The sequence below is a fragment of the Ceratotherium simum genome, chromosome 22, assembly GCF_057802395.1.
Source record: "Ceratotherium simum simum isolate JZ-2026a chromosome 22, ASM5780239v1, whole genome shotgun sequence".
NCBI classification, from domain to species: domain Eukaryota; kingdom Metazoa; phylum Chordata; class Mammalia; order Perissodactyla; family Rhinocerotidae; genus Ceratotherium; species Ceratotherium simum.
The window spans coordinates 32,536,777-32,548,934 of record NC_141921.1 but is presented as its reverse complement, the minus strand read 5'-3'; the positions used below and the strand labels follow the sequence as shown (position 1 = coordinate 32,548,934).

Below are 12,158 nucleotides of genomic sequence, written 5' to 3'. Positions count from 1 at the left end.
AGCTCCAGTTCCCCTCAGAGGGCTTGAGCCCATTGGCTTCTGGGATTGGACCCTCTAAGATGTGGTCTATAAGCCCCTCAGCTCTCTGCCCAGCCCAGGGCTGCCCCCAGAGCTCTGCGGCTGGACCTGCCTCTTCAAACTTACCCAGAGCCTGCTTGACCCTGATGGGCTCAGTGGCGGCAGAGCTCTCACCCACTCCAGCCTCGCTGACGGACCTGATACAAAACTCGTACTCCTTCCCCGTCTTCAGCCCAGGAACTGTAAACCTGGGAGAGAAATGTGCAGCCTTCAGGCATGGCCAAACAGCTCACAGACATTCCTGAAGTTTCTAGAACAAGGTTGTGGGATAAGTGGCCACCAGCGTGGTAGGATCTAAGGATTCTGGGCCAGTTCTTACCTAAAGATATTGCCCCTGCCCCCAGAGTGATGTCTACACCACAGACAAAGTCCTTAAGGTTTTAAAGGATGTGGCTCTTCTAGAGCCCACCATTAAAATGCAAATACAGGGAAGGGTACCAGTTGAAGGCCCAGGGAGCTGACACCTGAACTGTGCCACGTGGTGCATCTTCAGGACCTCGTCCTTGAAACACAACAAGTGGCTCTTATTATCTGCACAAATGCTGTGATTAAAAAATACAGAGGCCTTTTAAAGAACCCCCCAAGAGAATTGTCACCCCGGGACACACAAGGACACTCTGGCTTAGAGAAAAACGTCCTTCTCATCCTGACCCTTCTAGATGAGACCCAAACTGTGGACCTCTTTCTCCCTTTTCACTGCTCAACACTTTCCTGTAGCAAATCTTGTTCTACAGGGAGCTTCTCCCAGCCAGTCGACCCTGAGGAATCCCGAGGACTTAAATCAAGTGTTGATGGCTGACATGGCATCAAGCTCCCCACTCGGGGACATCATATCTAATGGGGCACACATCTTTATGAGAGGGATGAATCACCGAGGGGATGATGCTTAGGCAGCACCTGAACAGGTGATGCTGAGGGAGACTCCCCAGATCGGCCCCTGTTGACAGCGGATGACGACAGGGACGATGGTGACGGTAGCAGCACACCCTTGTCTAGCACTCACTTTCCATATAATTTATGTAAGCTCAGGCATTCATCACAACACCCTCTGAGGAAGGTACTGTTACGTACCTCTGCTTTAGAGATGAGGATGAAGTTGAATGTTGGGATGTTGGAGAGGCCCTTACGGACCACACTGTCCAGTTTCTTCATTTTACAGGTAGGGAAGGGCTCCCCCAGAAAGAAAGAGGCCAAGGGCATACAAATAGGAATACAGCCTGGACCGGAGCCCAGGTCTCCTGAGTCCCAGGGCAGCACCTGCCCATTCATTATTCATCCATCCATCCATCCATCCATCCATCCATCCATCCATCCAGACATCTCCTGTGAGCCAGGTTCTAGGGGCCCCGCGATATGGTGCTGAACTTGATCACCACAGCCCGGCTGAGCCCCCTGACACCATCATCCCAGGCAGCCCTCCTGGACAGCAGTGTTCGTCCTCTTTCCAGTCATGACACATGTAACAGATGACATGCACACATGTGAGGAGTTCTCTGGACATAGCACAGGAGCTTGCCACCCCCCACGTGTGACACGTTCCCCAGGCATGCCATTCCTTTAACGTAACTCTCCCTGAACCCCTGCCCCCTCAGGGAAGCACACCGAATGCAAGTGGTGGGAGACATATTATTCCAGGGATAACCTGGACTCTGAGCTAATTTGTCAAAAACCCCGTTTTTCTCCAACTTGGGAATTTTAGAAGTAACAAATTGTGAGTGACCCCACTCAGCTGACTGTGAGGCATCAAAGACTAGTGGGGCACAAGTTCCTGTCTCTTCTTCTAGGTAAGATGATCTTGGGGGTCATGGCCCAGGGTGAGGGGAGCCCAGCCACGTGTGCTCAGGGCCCGGCTCATCAGCCAAGGGAAAGGGAGGGGAGGGAGTCACCATCTGAGCACCTTACCCCTCAGAGCCTCACAACTGAGAGAAGTCATGAGCCCAGAAGCCTTGAGGCTCACCGTGCCTGCAAGGACCAGGGCCACGGAGTGAGGAGGGAGCCTCAGAGCGGGTGGGAGTTGGAAAGGCAAGAAGACCAGAGTCTGAGCAGAAGCTCAGAGAGGGCGAGTCTGTGCAGGGGCACCAGGTGAGTGAGGGCTGGGTGCAGAGCAGAACCCAGGCCTCCCCGATCCCAAAGCCTGCTGACTGCTCTGTGCCCTCTGCCTCTCTCTGTCTCTAAGCTCCTGGAGGGACGAGACCTAGTCAGTCACCTCTGTCTGCAAACAACATGTCCTCAGCAAGTGTTTGCTAAAAAGAGGCCATCTGGGTCAAGTCTCAGTTCCTCTACTTACCAGCTAAGGGAGTTTTGGCAAGTTACTTAACTGTTCTGTGCCTCAGTTTCTTCAACTGTAAAATGATAATAAAAATAATAGTCCTAAGCTCATAGGATTGCAGTTAGAACCAAATGACCTAATATATGAAAAGACCTTAGAACAGTGCCCAGTGCCCAACCATATTGTGAAATTGTAGACTTCATTATTATTATGGCCCCTCCTTCGAGGATGCCCTGGTGCAGGAAGGGGTGGGGCAAACTCACTTGTTGCCTTGGATGGGTTTGTTGTTAACTGTTTGCCACTCGGATGATCCTGCCTCCTTGGAGTAGATGTAATAACCTAGAAGCTCTGGGCTGTCTTTCACAGGATCCCAGGTCAGGGAGACAGAGGTCTGTGTGTCTCGGAAAGCTTGAACTTGAGTTGGTGGAGGGAGAGTAGCTAAAAACCAGAAATGTGGGTTGAGTGAGGACGCTGAGTTACATGGCGCTAACAGGCTGGGGAGGGGGAGAGGTGTGGGGAGAGGCAGGGAGGAGCCCCCACAGCAATCAAGGGTGGAATATGGATTCCAGAAATGCCCCAGGGTTTTAGGCAGCTCTTTCCTAGTCCCAGAGGTGTGCTCCAGGCTCTTGTATTCTAAAAGTCCTCTCCCCTCTTACCTCTAAACATCTCCACTTCCTCACGAAAACTCACATTCGTTAATCCTTATAATCCCTTTCTCTCTCTTAGAAGTCACCAAATCTGACAATTTCCCTCAGTTCTTTATCTTCAATCTCTAGGAAACTTGATTTTCTTTCCTTGAAACTTTTCTATTGATTTTCATGGCTCCCTGAGACTATGCTCCTTGAGGTAGGGGCTGCCATGATTTGTTAAATGGACAGATGGATGTATGGATGGATGGAAGGATGGATGAATAGACGGATGGATGGATGGACAGAAGGATGAATGGACGAATGGAATAATGGACGAATGGGTGGATAAATGGATGGATAGATGGGTGCATGGATGAATGGATGGATGGACAGATGGATAGATGTATGGATGGATGAAGGGATGGATGGACAAATAGAAGGATGAATGGACAGATGGATGGATGGATGAATGGACAGGTAGACAGATGCATGTATGGACGGATAGATGAATGAATGGATAGATGGATGGATGGATGGATGGATGGACGAATGGATTAATGGAAGGATGAATGGATGGATGGATGGACAGATGGATGGATGAGTGAATGGATAGATGGATGAATGGATAGATGGAGATAGATGAATGGAAGGATGGACAAATGGACAAATCGATGGATGAACAGACAGATAAATGGATGGGTGGGTGGGTGGGTGGATGGATAGATGGATGGATGAATGGATGGATAAATGGATTACTGGAAGGATGAATGGATGGATGGATGGACAGATGGATGGATGGATGGATGGAAGGATGGACAAATGGAAAAATTGATGGATGAACAGGCAGATAAACAGATGGGTGGGTGGGTGGATGGATGGATGGACAGATGAATAGATGGACATATGAACATATGTACGTATGGATGGATGGATGAATGGACAGATGGAAAGATGGATGGATGAATGGATGGACGAATGGATGAATCAATGGATGGATGGATGGATGGAAGGACGGACGGGTGAAAAGACAGATGGATGGATGGCAGGTACAGGATCTTCCTAGTTCTCTTTTTACTTCTCAAACTCCTTATACATCCTTCAGTGGCTCCCCGTCTTCCTTTTGTCACCAAATGTGGAACTTCTTCAAACTTCTGTTCCTTGACTTGCTCCATTTTTCTCCTCTCCTCTCATATCAAGGGTCTGCTTATTCCCATGCCTTCAACCTTCATCTCTTTGCAGGTGACTCCCCAGGCTTTACCTCCAGCCCTACTCTCTCATGAATTCTAGAGCCTCATCTTCCATTTTCCCCTGGACACCTCTCCTTGAGTTCTGGTGTGGCCTCAGAGTCAACAGGCAAAGGCTGAACTGAGCATCCATCCAACACAATCCAGTATTTATTGAGTGCCTACTCTGAGCCAGGCTCTGCACTTGGCCCAGGGGATGTACTGAAAATAGACTTGAGGTCGTCGGCTCAGGAAGGTCCCATCAGCAACTTCAACCTCTCAGGTTGCAGACAGTGTGGCAGTGGATGAAGGCTGGGTGGAGGGGAGAGGCCAGAATGGGGCCACTCAGGGTCCCCACATGCCCAAGAGACCTGATTCTATCGAAGGGCAAGAACTTGAGAAGAGGGTATCCGTGGTGTGGAGCAGTCCTCGGATACTAAAATCATGATTTCAAGGAGGATTTTATGACCTGAGGAAATGTTTGTGATATAACGTTAATTTTTAAAAGTAGAATGCACAGCTCTACATATGGTTTGATCATACTTTCAAAAAGATACATTGATATGTGGTCAAAAGGCCATAAGCCCAGATACTCACAGTGGTTACCCCCGGGCAGTGGACTCATGGGAGTAGGGGCATTCTTTTCCCTCTCTCCCCTCCATCCTTCCTTCCTTTCTCTCCTTCCCTCCTCTCTTTCTTTCTCTCTTGCTTTTTTTGTATTTTCCAATTTTTGTTTAATAATTTTACTTTTATAATACAAGTAAATGCCTTTCTTTTTTCCTCCCCTCCCCTCCTCTGCTCTCTCTTCTTTTCTGAACTGTACCAGAACCTTGCCCCAAGGCTGCCTTGTGGTCCAGAGACTCCCACATCCAATCACAAACCGCTCACTGGCCAGGCCCCCAAATCAAGCCTAGATGTTAACCAGACCAGAACATCAGGCTTTTCCTGGATGGGTAGTGCTGCAGCTGGGTTCCTTGAAGGACTAGTTGGGGATGGCAGCTGCAAGGAACCTTCTGATCTTGTCTGATCTTATAAAAAAGGGAAGAACCCCAGAATCCAGAGGCCTCAGAGGAGGAAGGGAACCCCGGGAAGTGGGGACCAGGATGGAGCTGCAGCTAAGAGACTCAGGAAGAAGCCAGAGGTGGGAGACTTAACCAGGCCTTCAGAACAATAGGTTTGGCAGGTGAGAACTTAAAAGTTTGCATCTTGCAAATGACTTGCCCAGGCTCATGCTGTGCTGCAGATGAGAGGCATCCCACTTGGTGAGCCAGGGCTTGGCGTGGGACAGCTCAGCCCCCACCAGGGAGGGGGCAGGAGGCCTGCTCAGGAGGCTCACTCCTGGCTGCATGAGGCAGGATCGGGTGCTGGTTGGTCCTTTAGAACTGAGGGACCACTTGGTCACACTCAGCTCCTGTGCTGGACCAGCTGGATTCTGCAACCTGTGAATTGTTGATCTGGAAAAAAATGTCTGTACTTCCATGAGCCCAGAGAAATGTGACTCCTGATGCCCTAAAACTTTACAGTTGCTTCTCAGCTTCATGACAGGTAGAAGGGGTCAGGAACAGGGAAATGGGCACGGCTCTGTTCCTGCAGCCACAGGCTCCTGAGCCCTGGATGCTGACAGCCTGGCCTGGCCTGGCCTGGCCTGGCCTGCCCCCATCTCCTGCATCACACAGGTACCTACCTGGCTTCCCCTTCAAGGCGATGGGCTCGCTGGCCTCTGAGGGATCACTCATGCCATACTGGTTCATCGCTCGCACTCTAAAGACATATGACTTTCCTTTCTCCAGATCCAAAAGGGCGAATCTCGGGGATTTCACAGGAGTTTCTGAGCTGATGGCCTCCCAGGTGCCACTACCTATGACAGACTGTGACAAGGAGAGAAACTTACATTGGTTAAGCGCTTGCCTGGGCCTGGTTCTGTGCTGGGCGCTTCCCATACATGCTCTCCTTAACTTCTATCCCTGGCCCAGGCTGCCCCTGAACACCTGAGGTCTGGATTCACCTGCCTCCTCGACATTCCTACCTGGATGCCTACTGCTCAGCTCACACTCAGCATGTTCAGAACTGTGAATCTTGTCTCCACACCCGCCCACACTGGGTTAGTGGCCCCCACCCTTCCAGTTGCTCGGGCCAAAATCCTTGGAGCCATCCTTGACTCTTTCCCTCACATCCCAATAAGCTCCATCAACAAATCCAGTTGGCTCCACCTTCAAAATTTATCCATAATCCAACCATGACCTACCATCTTCATGTCCCCTGCCACAACCTTGATCCAAGCCACCAGCATCTCTCACCTGAGTTATTTTAATAGCCTCCTAACTGGTCTGCCTACTTCTACCTTTAAACTAATTCAGTCTTTCCTCCAAATGATGATCAGAGGGATCCTTTTGCAACACAAGTCAGATCACATCCCTGTCTGCCCAGAACCCTCCCCAGTCCCACATCTCCCTCAGAGCAAAAGTATCTCCATGGTCTGACCCCCTGCTACCTGTCTGGCCACATCCCATGTCCCCCTTTGTCCACCCACCATGCTCTGTGGCAGCTGCTGCTCCTGGATGGTGCCAGGCCCAACTCCTGCCTCTGGGCCTTTGCACTTGCTAATCCTTTAGCCTGGAATGTTCTTCCCACAAAAATCTCCTGGCTGGCTCATTTCCTTTAGGCCTTTATTCAAAACTCACCTTCTTGGGGAGGCCTCTCCAGCCCCCCATCTAAAATGTCAGCAGCCCTTCCTCCCAACACTCTGAATCCCATCCCTGCTTTTTGTCTTTCTTCTTAGTGTCACCACTAGCTAATGTGCTAAATATTTTACTGATTTATCTTCTTTATCATGGGTCTCCCCACCCCCCTACTCAAATCTCAGCTCCACAAAGCAGGGGTTTGTCTGTTTTATCCACTGCTGAGTCCCCAGGGCTGAGAATAGGACTGTCACGTGGGGGGTGCGCAATCTATGTTTGTGGGACGAATAAATGAGTAAATGGGTGAATTCTCACAATAACTCTGCAAGGTACGTGTTAATTTCCCCACCGACGAGGAAACTCAGGTTCAGGGAGTTTTGTTAACTTGGCTGAAAGTCATGCATCTAATAACGGGTGGAATTGGTACTTAAGTGCAGGTGTGGGTGCCCCAAACCTGCTCACTCTCCACAGCCTCAGGGGCCCCAAAGGCAGCCATAAATCCCGTGTCTCTGGGAAGATAGAGGGTGATGCAGGGGCCACTTCTGCTGAATCTAGGCGTGAGAGCTAAGACCTAGAAACACGGGCACACACACACCCACGCACACCACTGACCCCCACCCTCCCTGTGTCTTCCCCTCCCAGGGCCCACCCGGCTCGCAGTGGCCTAGAACACAGCTAGGCCAAGAAATCGCTATAAACACCAGTGAACCTTGCTGAGCACCTACTGTGTGCCGGGTTCTGTTCTCAGTCTTGATGTGCCTTAGTTAATTTGATCCTCACGTTAACCCTATAAGGTGTGTAAATTATTATGTCTATTTTACAGAGGAAGAAACTGAGGCACAGAGAGGCTAAATATCTTCCCCAAGGTCACACAGCTAGTAAGCAGCAGAGACAAGATTTGAACCCAGGCAGTCTGGCTCCAAGGTCTTCACCATTATACTCTACAGCCTCATGAAACAAATCCTCAATTTCTGTAGCCTTCCTATGTTGGAGAAATAGGGTCAACTGTGAGCGCAGGGAGAGGCCCATCTGGACAGCCAGAGTCAGAGACGCCTCCCTGGAACTTTCTTGTTCATTGATTCACTAAACCTGTACTGTCCACCTACTATGTGCCAGGCGCTGCTCTGGGCACAGCGAGTAATGAGAAGGTAAAACCTGGTCTCTTCCTTGAGGGAGATCAGAGTCAAGAACATCCCCTTGGGAAGCGTTCACAGGCCCAGGGCTGCTGGCCCCGGCTGTGTGCTGCGTCTTATCCCGTCCTCACGGGGTGGGTCTCCATTCTATGCTGGAGCAAACCGAGGCTCGGAGAACTCAGGAAACAGGCTCACACAGCAGAAGTCAGGATTGGAATTGATCTTAACACATGCTGTTTTTCACTCGGCCATGCTGCCTCCCCTCCACTGTGAGATCCACTCCGCACAAGCTGCCCTCCTCCCCAGACACCTGTGCCCACTCTGACCCCAGCGAGAACCGCCTCCTAGCACAGCCCCCCACCCACGCCCTGGGGGTGCCGGAGGTCGATGACCTTGGCTGGTGGGTACCAGCTTAGCTTCCCTCCCAACATGATCCTGGCCAAGAAGAGGTGCTTGACCTGATGTGTGACCCGATGCCAGCCAGACTTAGGGTGGGAGGTACCTAGGAAACAGTGGATCTTACTGTTTGTTACTGTTGGCTGTGTCTCAATTTTGTGTATTTCCATCAATAGCCTCAGGAAATGCCATCAGCTACTGGCCTCTCAGGGCTGGAGCTAACTTCAAAAGGTCATTAACCCATCCTCCGGCCTCTCTGTAGGGCCATGCTCAGGCCCTTCCAGGTGGGGAATTCTCGTCTGTTCTCTGAAGGCCTCCCCAAGGGATCTCTCAGGGTCTCTCAGCATGTCCCCTGCCCTGGTCCCACAGCATGTCTATTTCTCAGGCTAGCCTGGGGCTGGGGCCTTGGGGTCTCTGTACCTTCTCCAGGGAGTATGTGAGCGGGGCTTTGCCCCGGGGCTTCGGCTCCTCCCAGGCCAGAACCACGTAGGCCTCGCGGATCTCACTGGCGTGGACATTGGTTGGGGGTGAGGGGATGGTCACAAAGTCTAGAATCAGAGTCATCTGAGTCAGAGTCAGAGATGGGTGGGCCCTCAGAGACCCCTAATCTCAGCCTCTCATCTCATAGAGAAGGGAACTGGGGCCCAGAGAGGGGCAGGAACTTGCTCCTGGTCACCCAGCAAGGCCAGGCAGAGCTGGAGCCAGAACCCAGGTCTCCCAATGTCCTGCCCAGGACTGTCCCCAACGTGCTTCCTCCTCCTGGAGGGTCACAGCAAGACGGGCCACAGCCACCTGAGAACCCTGGCCTCCTCCGACTAGACCCCACCCACCCTCACCTCCCCACACCTGCACATGGACAGCTTCTGCCTCTTTGCCAGTTTGAGACCCAGAGTTTCCAGAACAATAAAGGGGGCTGGAGTCTTGACGCCAAGTGCTGGGGTTCACACGTACCATCAAAATCATCTGTGCTGACCGTGATCTTCTTTCCCAGACCAAAGGGGATCTCTAGGATGGAGAATGGAGCATGTTGGGGGATAAGCAGGGGTGCTGGGTGTGTGAGGGGCTGGTCAGGGGCATCAGGGCAGGGCCTGCCCCGCTCTGGGTGCTGACTCCTCCCCCGTTCCCAGTCCCGGCCTCTCGGCCCCTCGCTGTGTGTCCTCAGGTCCTCTCTGGGCCCCAGTATTCTCAGGGGTCCAAAGTGGAGCACCGCTGCTCTCAGACCCTGAGCGAGGCTCTGTCCTCTTGGTATAAATGGGGACAGAGAGAAGCGATGTGCCTGGGGTCAGACACCTAGGGCACAATGGAGCTGGGAGGCAAACCCAAGTCAGATTGACTCCTAAGGGCTGAGAGGGCTGTGTCCCCTCACTTCCGCCCAGGCTAGGGGCTCCTGAGCAGGGCTGTTTTCCTCCTTCCGATTAAGAGCATCTGAAGAAGGTGCTGTGGTCCTCCCTCAGATTGGCATCTCCTGTGGACAGGTTTGTGTTTCTTCCATCAGACTAGCTGTACCTTCCCCCTCAGGCTAGGGGTTCCTAAGAACAGCGCTGTGTCTCCTGCATCAGACTAGGGGTTCCCGAGTGCTGGGCTGTGTCTCCGCCCTTGACATAGGGCTTGGAACGGGGACAGTGCCACCTCTCTCCTGTGTGAGGCGGTCCTGAGTGCGCCCTGACTGATGCTCTAGAATGTCCCCCAAGGCCTCTGTACCCACCTGTCTTCCTTCGGGCTTCATCGTGGTCGCCCATGACAACTGGCTCTGAGGCCTTGGAGGGGGGGCTGCTGCCTGCTTTGTTGACAGCTCTCACCCGGAATCGATAGCTCTGGCCTTCGACGAGGCCTTGGATTGGGCACCGACAGGTCCCGCCTGGGGCCTCGTGGCAGGGCACCCATTGCCCAGACTCGCCCTGGCACCTGTGGGACAGAGGCCCTGGCTTCAGCCCCTGCCCATGACTCACACCTTCCCAGTTTGAGCCTCTACCAGGGCCATTCCACCACCCTGGGCTGCCGCCCCAGCTCATCTCAGCCAATTAAAGTCCTGCCCTTGGCCTCCAGGAGGTTGGGGGTCATCCTCCACAGACCATGATGCCAATCAAAATAGCTAGTGCCTTTCATGGAGCTTTCCTGTGCGCCTGGAGCTGTGCTGTGCTCTTCCCATCCATCATCTCTTTTAATCCTGACAGTCTTCAGAGTTAGATGTGATTACCTTCACTCTACAATCAGGGATCTACGGAACAGAGAGCGAAATGACTTGCCCAAGGTCACACGGCTCATGAGTGGTTGAGTTGGGAATTCACCTGAGGGCTGTCCACTCCCGAGGTCGGCGTGCATTCAGATTGACCCTCAGAGTCTAGACTCTCTGCGCCCTCTGGGTATCATTGTCTTCAGATCGTACCTCAGCACAGGTTACTGGCTGGATGGGGCAGTGGTCACAGGTGGATCCAAATCCCGACTCCATCACTAATAAGCAGTGTCACTTTGGGCAAAGTCATGGCCCCATGAACCTCAGTTTCCTCATTTGTAGAACGGGGCACTAAGGAGTCCCCCTCTCCCTCAGGTGGGGGTTGTTGTAGGGATTCAGTGAGATAAGGCATGCAGCTCCGGTACATAGTCTGTGAGCCCCATCAGTGGCAGGATTAGGTGCTGCCTCAAACTAGGGCCTCTGAGCTGGTAGCACATGAAGGAGGCGGGATGTCCTGGGCCCTCCCCTTCCTGGTAGGGCCCTCCCTCTGGGGTCAGTGCTACTCCATCTCTGTCACTGAGGGAGGAAAGTCGCCAGCAAATGCACATGTGCTCAGGCTTCAAGCACTTACTGTTTGCCCCTTCCAGGGTCAGCTCTTGCTGTAAAGAGTCAGAAGGTGAAATTCCAGGTATCAGTGGACGCCCTTCTATTGCCCCTAAATTATACCACACGGTCTACCTCCTGCCCTGTTTTGAGGAGAGGCATGGGGCCCCCTCTTTCCTGTGGCCCCCACTCTGTGGTCTTCACAGAGCCATCTACCCGCAGGGGCTCTGCCACTCCAGAGGCGGACTCACAGCTCGACCAAGTAGCCTGTGATGGGGCTGCCCCGGGTGTTGCTGGGCGGGGTCCATGTCAGGATGAGGCAGTCTCTGTTCACATCCAGGCATTGGACATTCAGGGGGGAACCTGGGGCCCCTGGCTTCTCAGCTGCAGCATCTAAAACCCAGGGGTGGGGGGTGGGGAGAGACAGGGGGATGGGGGAGGCTCTCAGTCAGCGTCCACTTGGCAACAAGCCCCTCCCACTCCTCCCCACCATCCTCTTCTCATTAACCCTCCAGGGGCTCAGTTCTGATCTGGAGGACCAGGACCTGAATAATAGCCTCCTCCTCTTAAACACAGCATCTGGGGGCTGGTGGGAGTACCATTTATTAGGGGCTCATTCTACACCACGCTCCTGAACAATTGGCATAATTAATCTCTGAGCCCCAGAGCAAATCTCCATCTTGTAGATGGGAAAATTGAGTCTCATACAAGAAAAGTGACTTGCCCAAGGTCACCCAGATAGAGTGGCAAAACTAGGAGGCAGAAATCAACCAGGGTCTAGAATCATCTCTGCCCATGTTCAGCCTTCCCTCCCCAGCTCCCACCAAGTCTGAGACTCTCAGGCTGTGTCCTTTTGGAGGGTCATAGGACGCCACAGGGATTCTTAGGGAGACTCTAACCCAACACCCCCATTCATAGCAGGGAAACTGAGGCCCCAAGGAGGAGGGCAGTTGCCCAAGGTCCCACAGCAAATCAG

At 52.6% G+C, this 12,158-nt stretch overlaps 1 protein-coding gene across 1 annotated transcript in view; it reads right to left on the bottom strand.

Moving 5' to 3' along the window:
* Window positions 1–12,158, bottom strand: part of MYOM3 (myomesin 3) — a 45,679-nt gene that overhangs the window by 20,761 nt on the left and 12,760 nt on the right. Inside the window, exons 10-16 of the mRNA XM_004426120.3 lie at window positions 11,434–11,575; window positions 10,112–10,311; window positions 9,358–9,411; window positions 8,827–8,954; window positions 5,884–6,067; window positions 2,611–2,785; window positions 145–266 (exon numbers count right to left, since the gene is read on the bottom strand). Coding sequence (XP_004426177.2) covers window positions 145–266; window positions 2,611–2,785; window positions 5,884–6,067; window positions 8,827–8,954; window positions 9,358–9,411; window positions 10,112–10,311; window positions 11,434–11,575 — 1,005 coding nt within the window. The remainder of the gene's footprint in view (window positions 1–144; window positions 267–2,610; window positions 2,786–5,883; window positions 6,068–8,826; window positions 8,955–9,357; window positions 9,412–10,111; window positions 10,312–11,433; window positions 11,576–12,158) is intronic.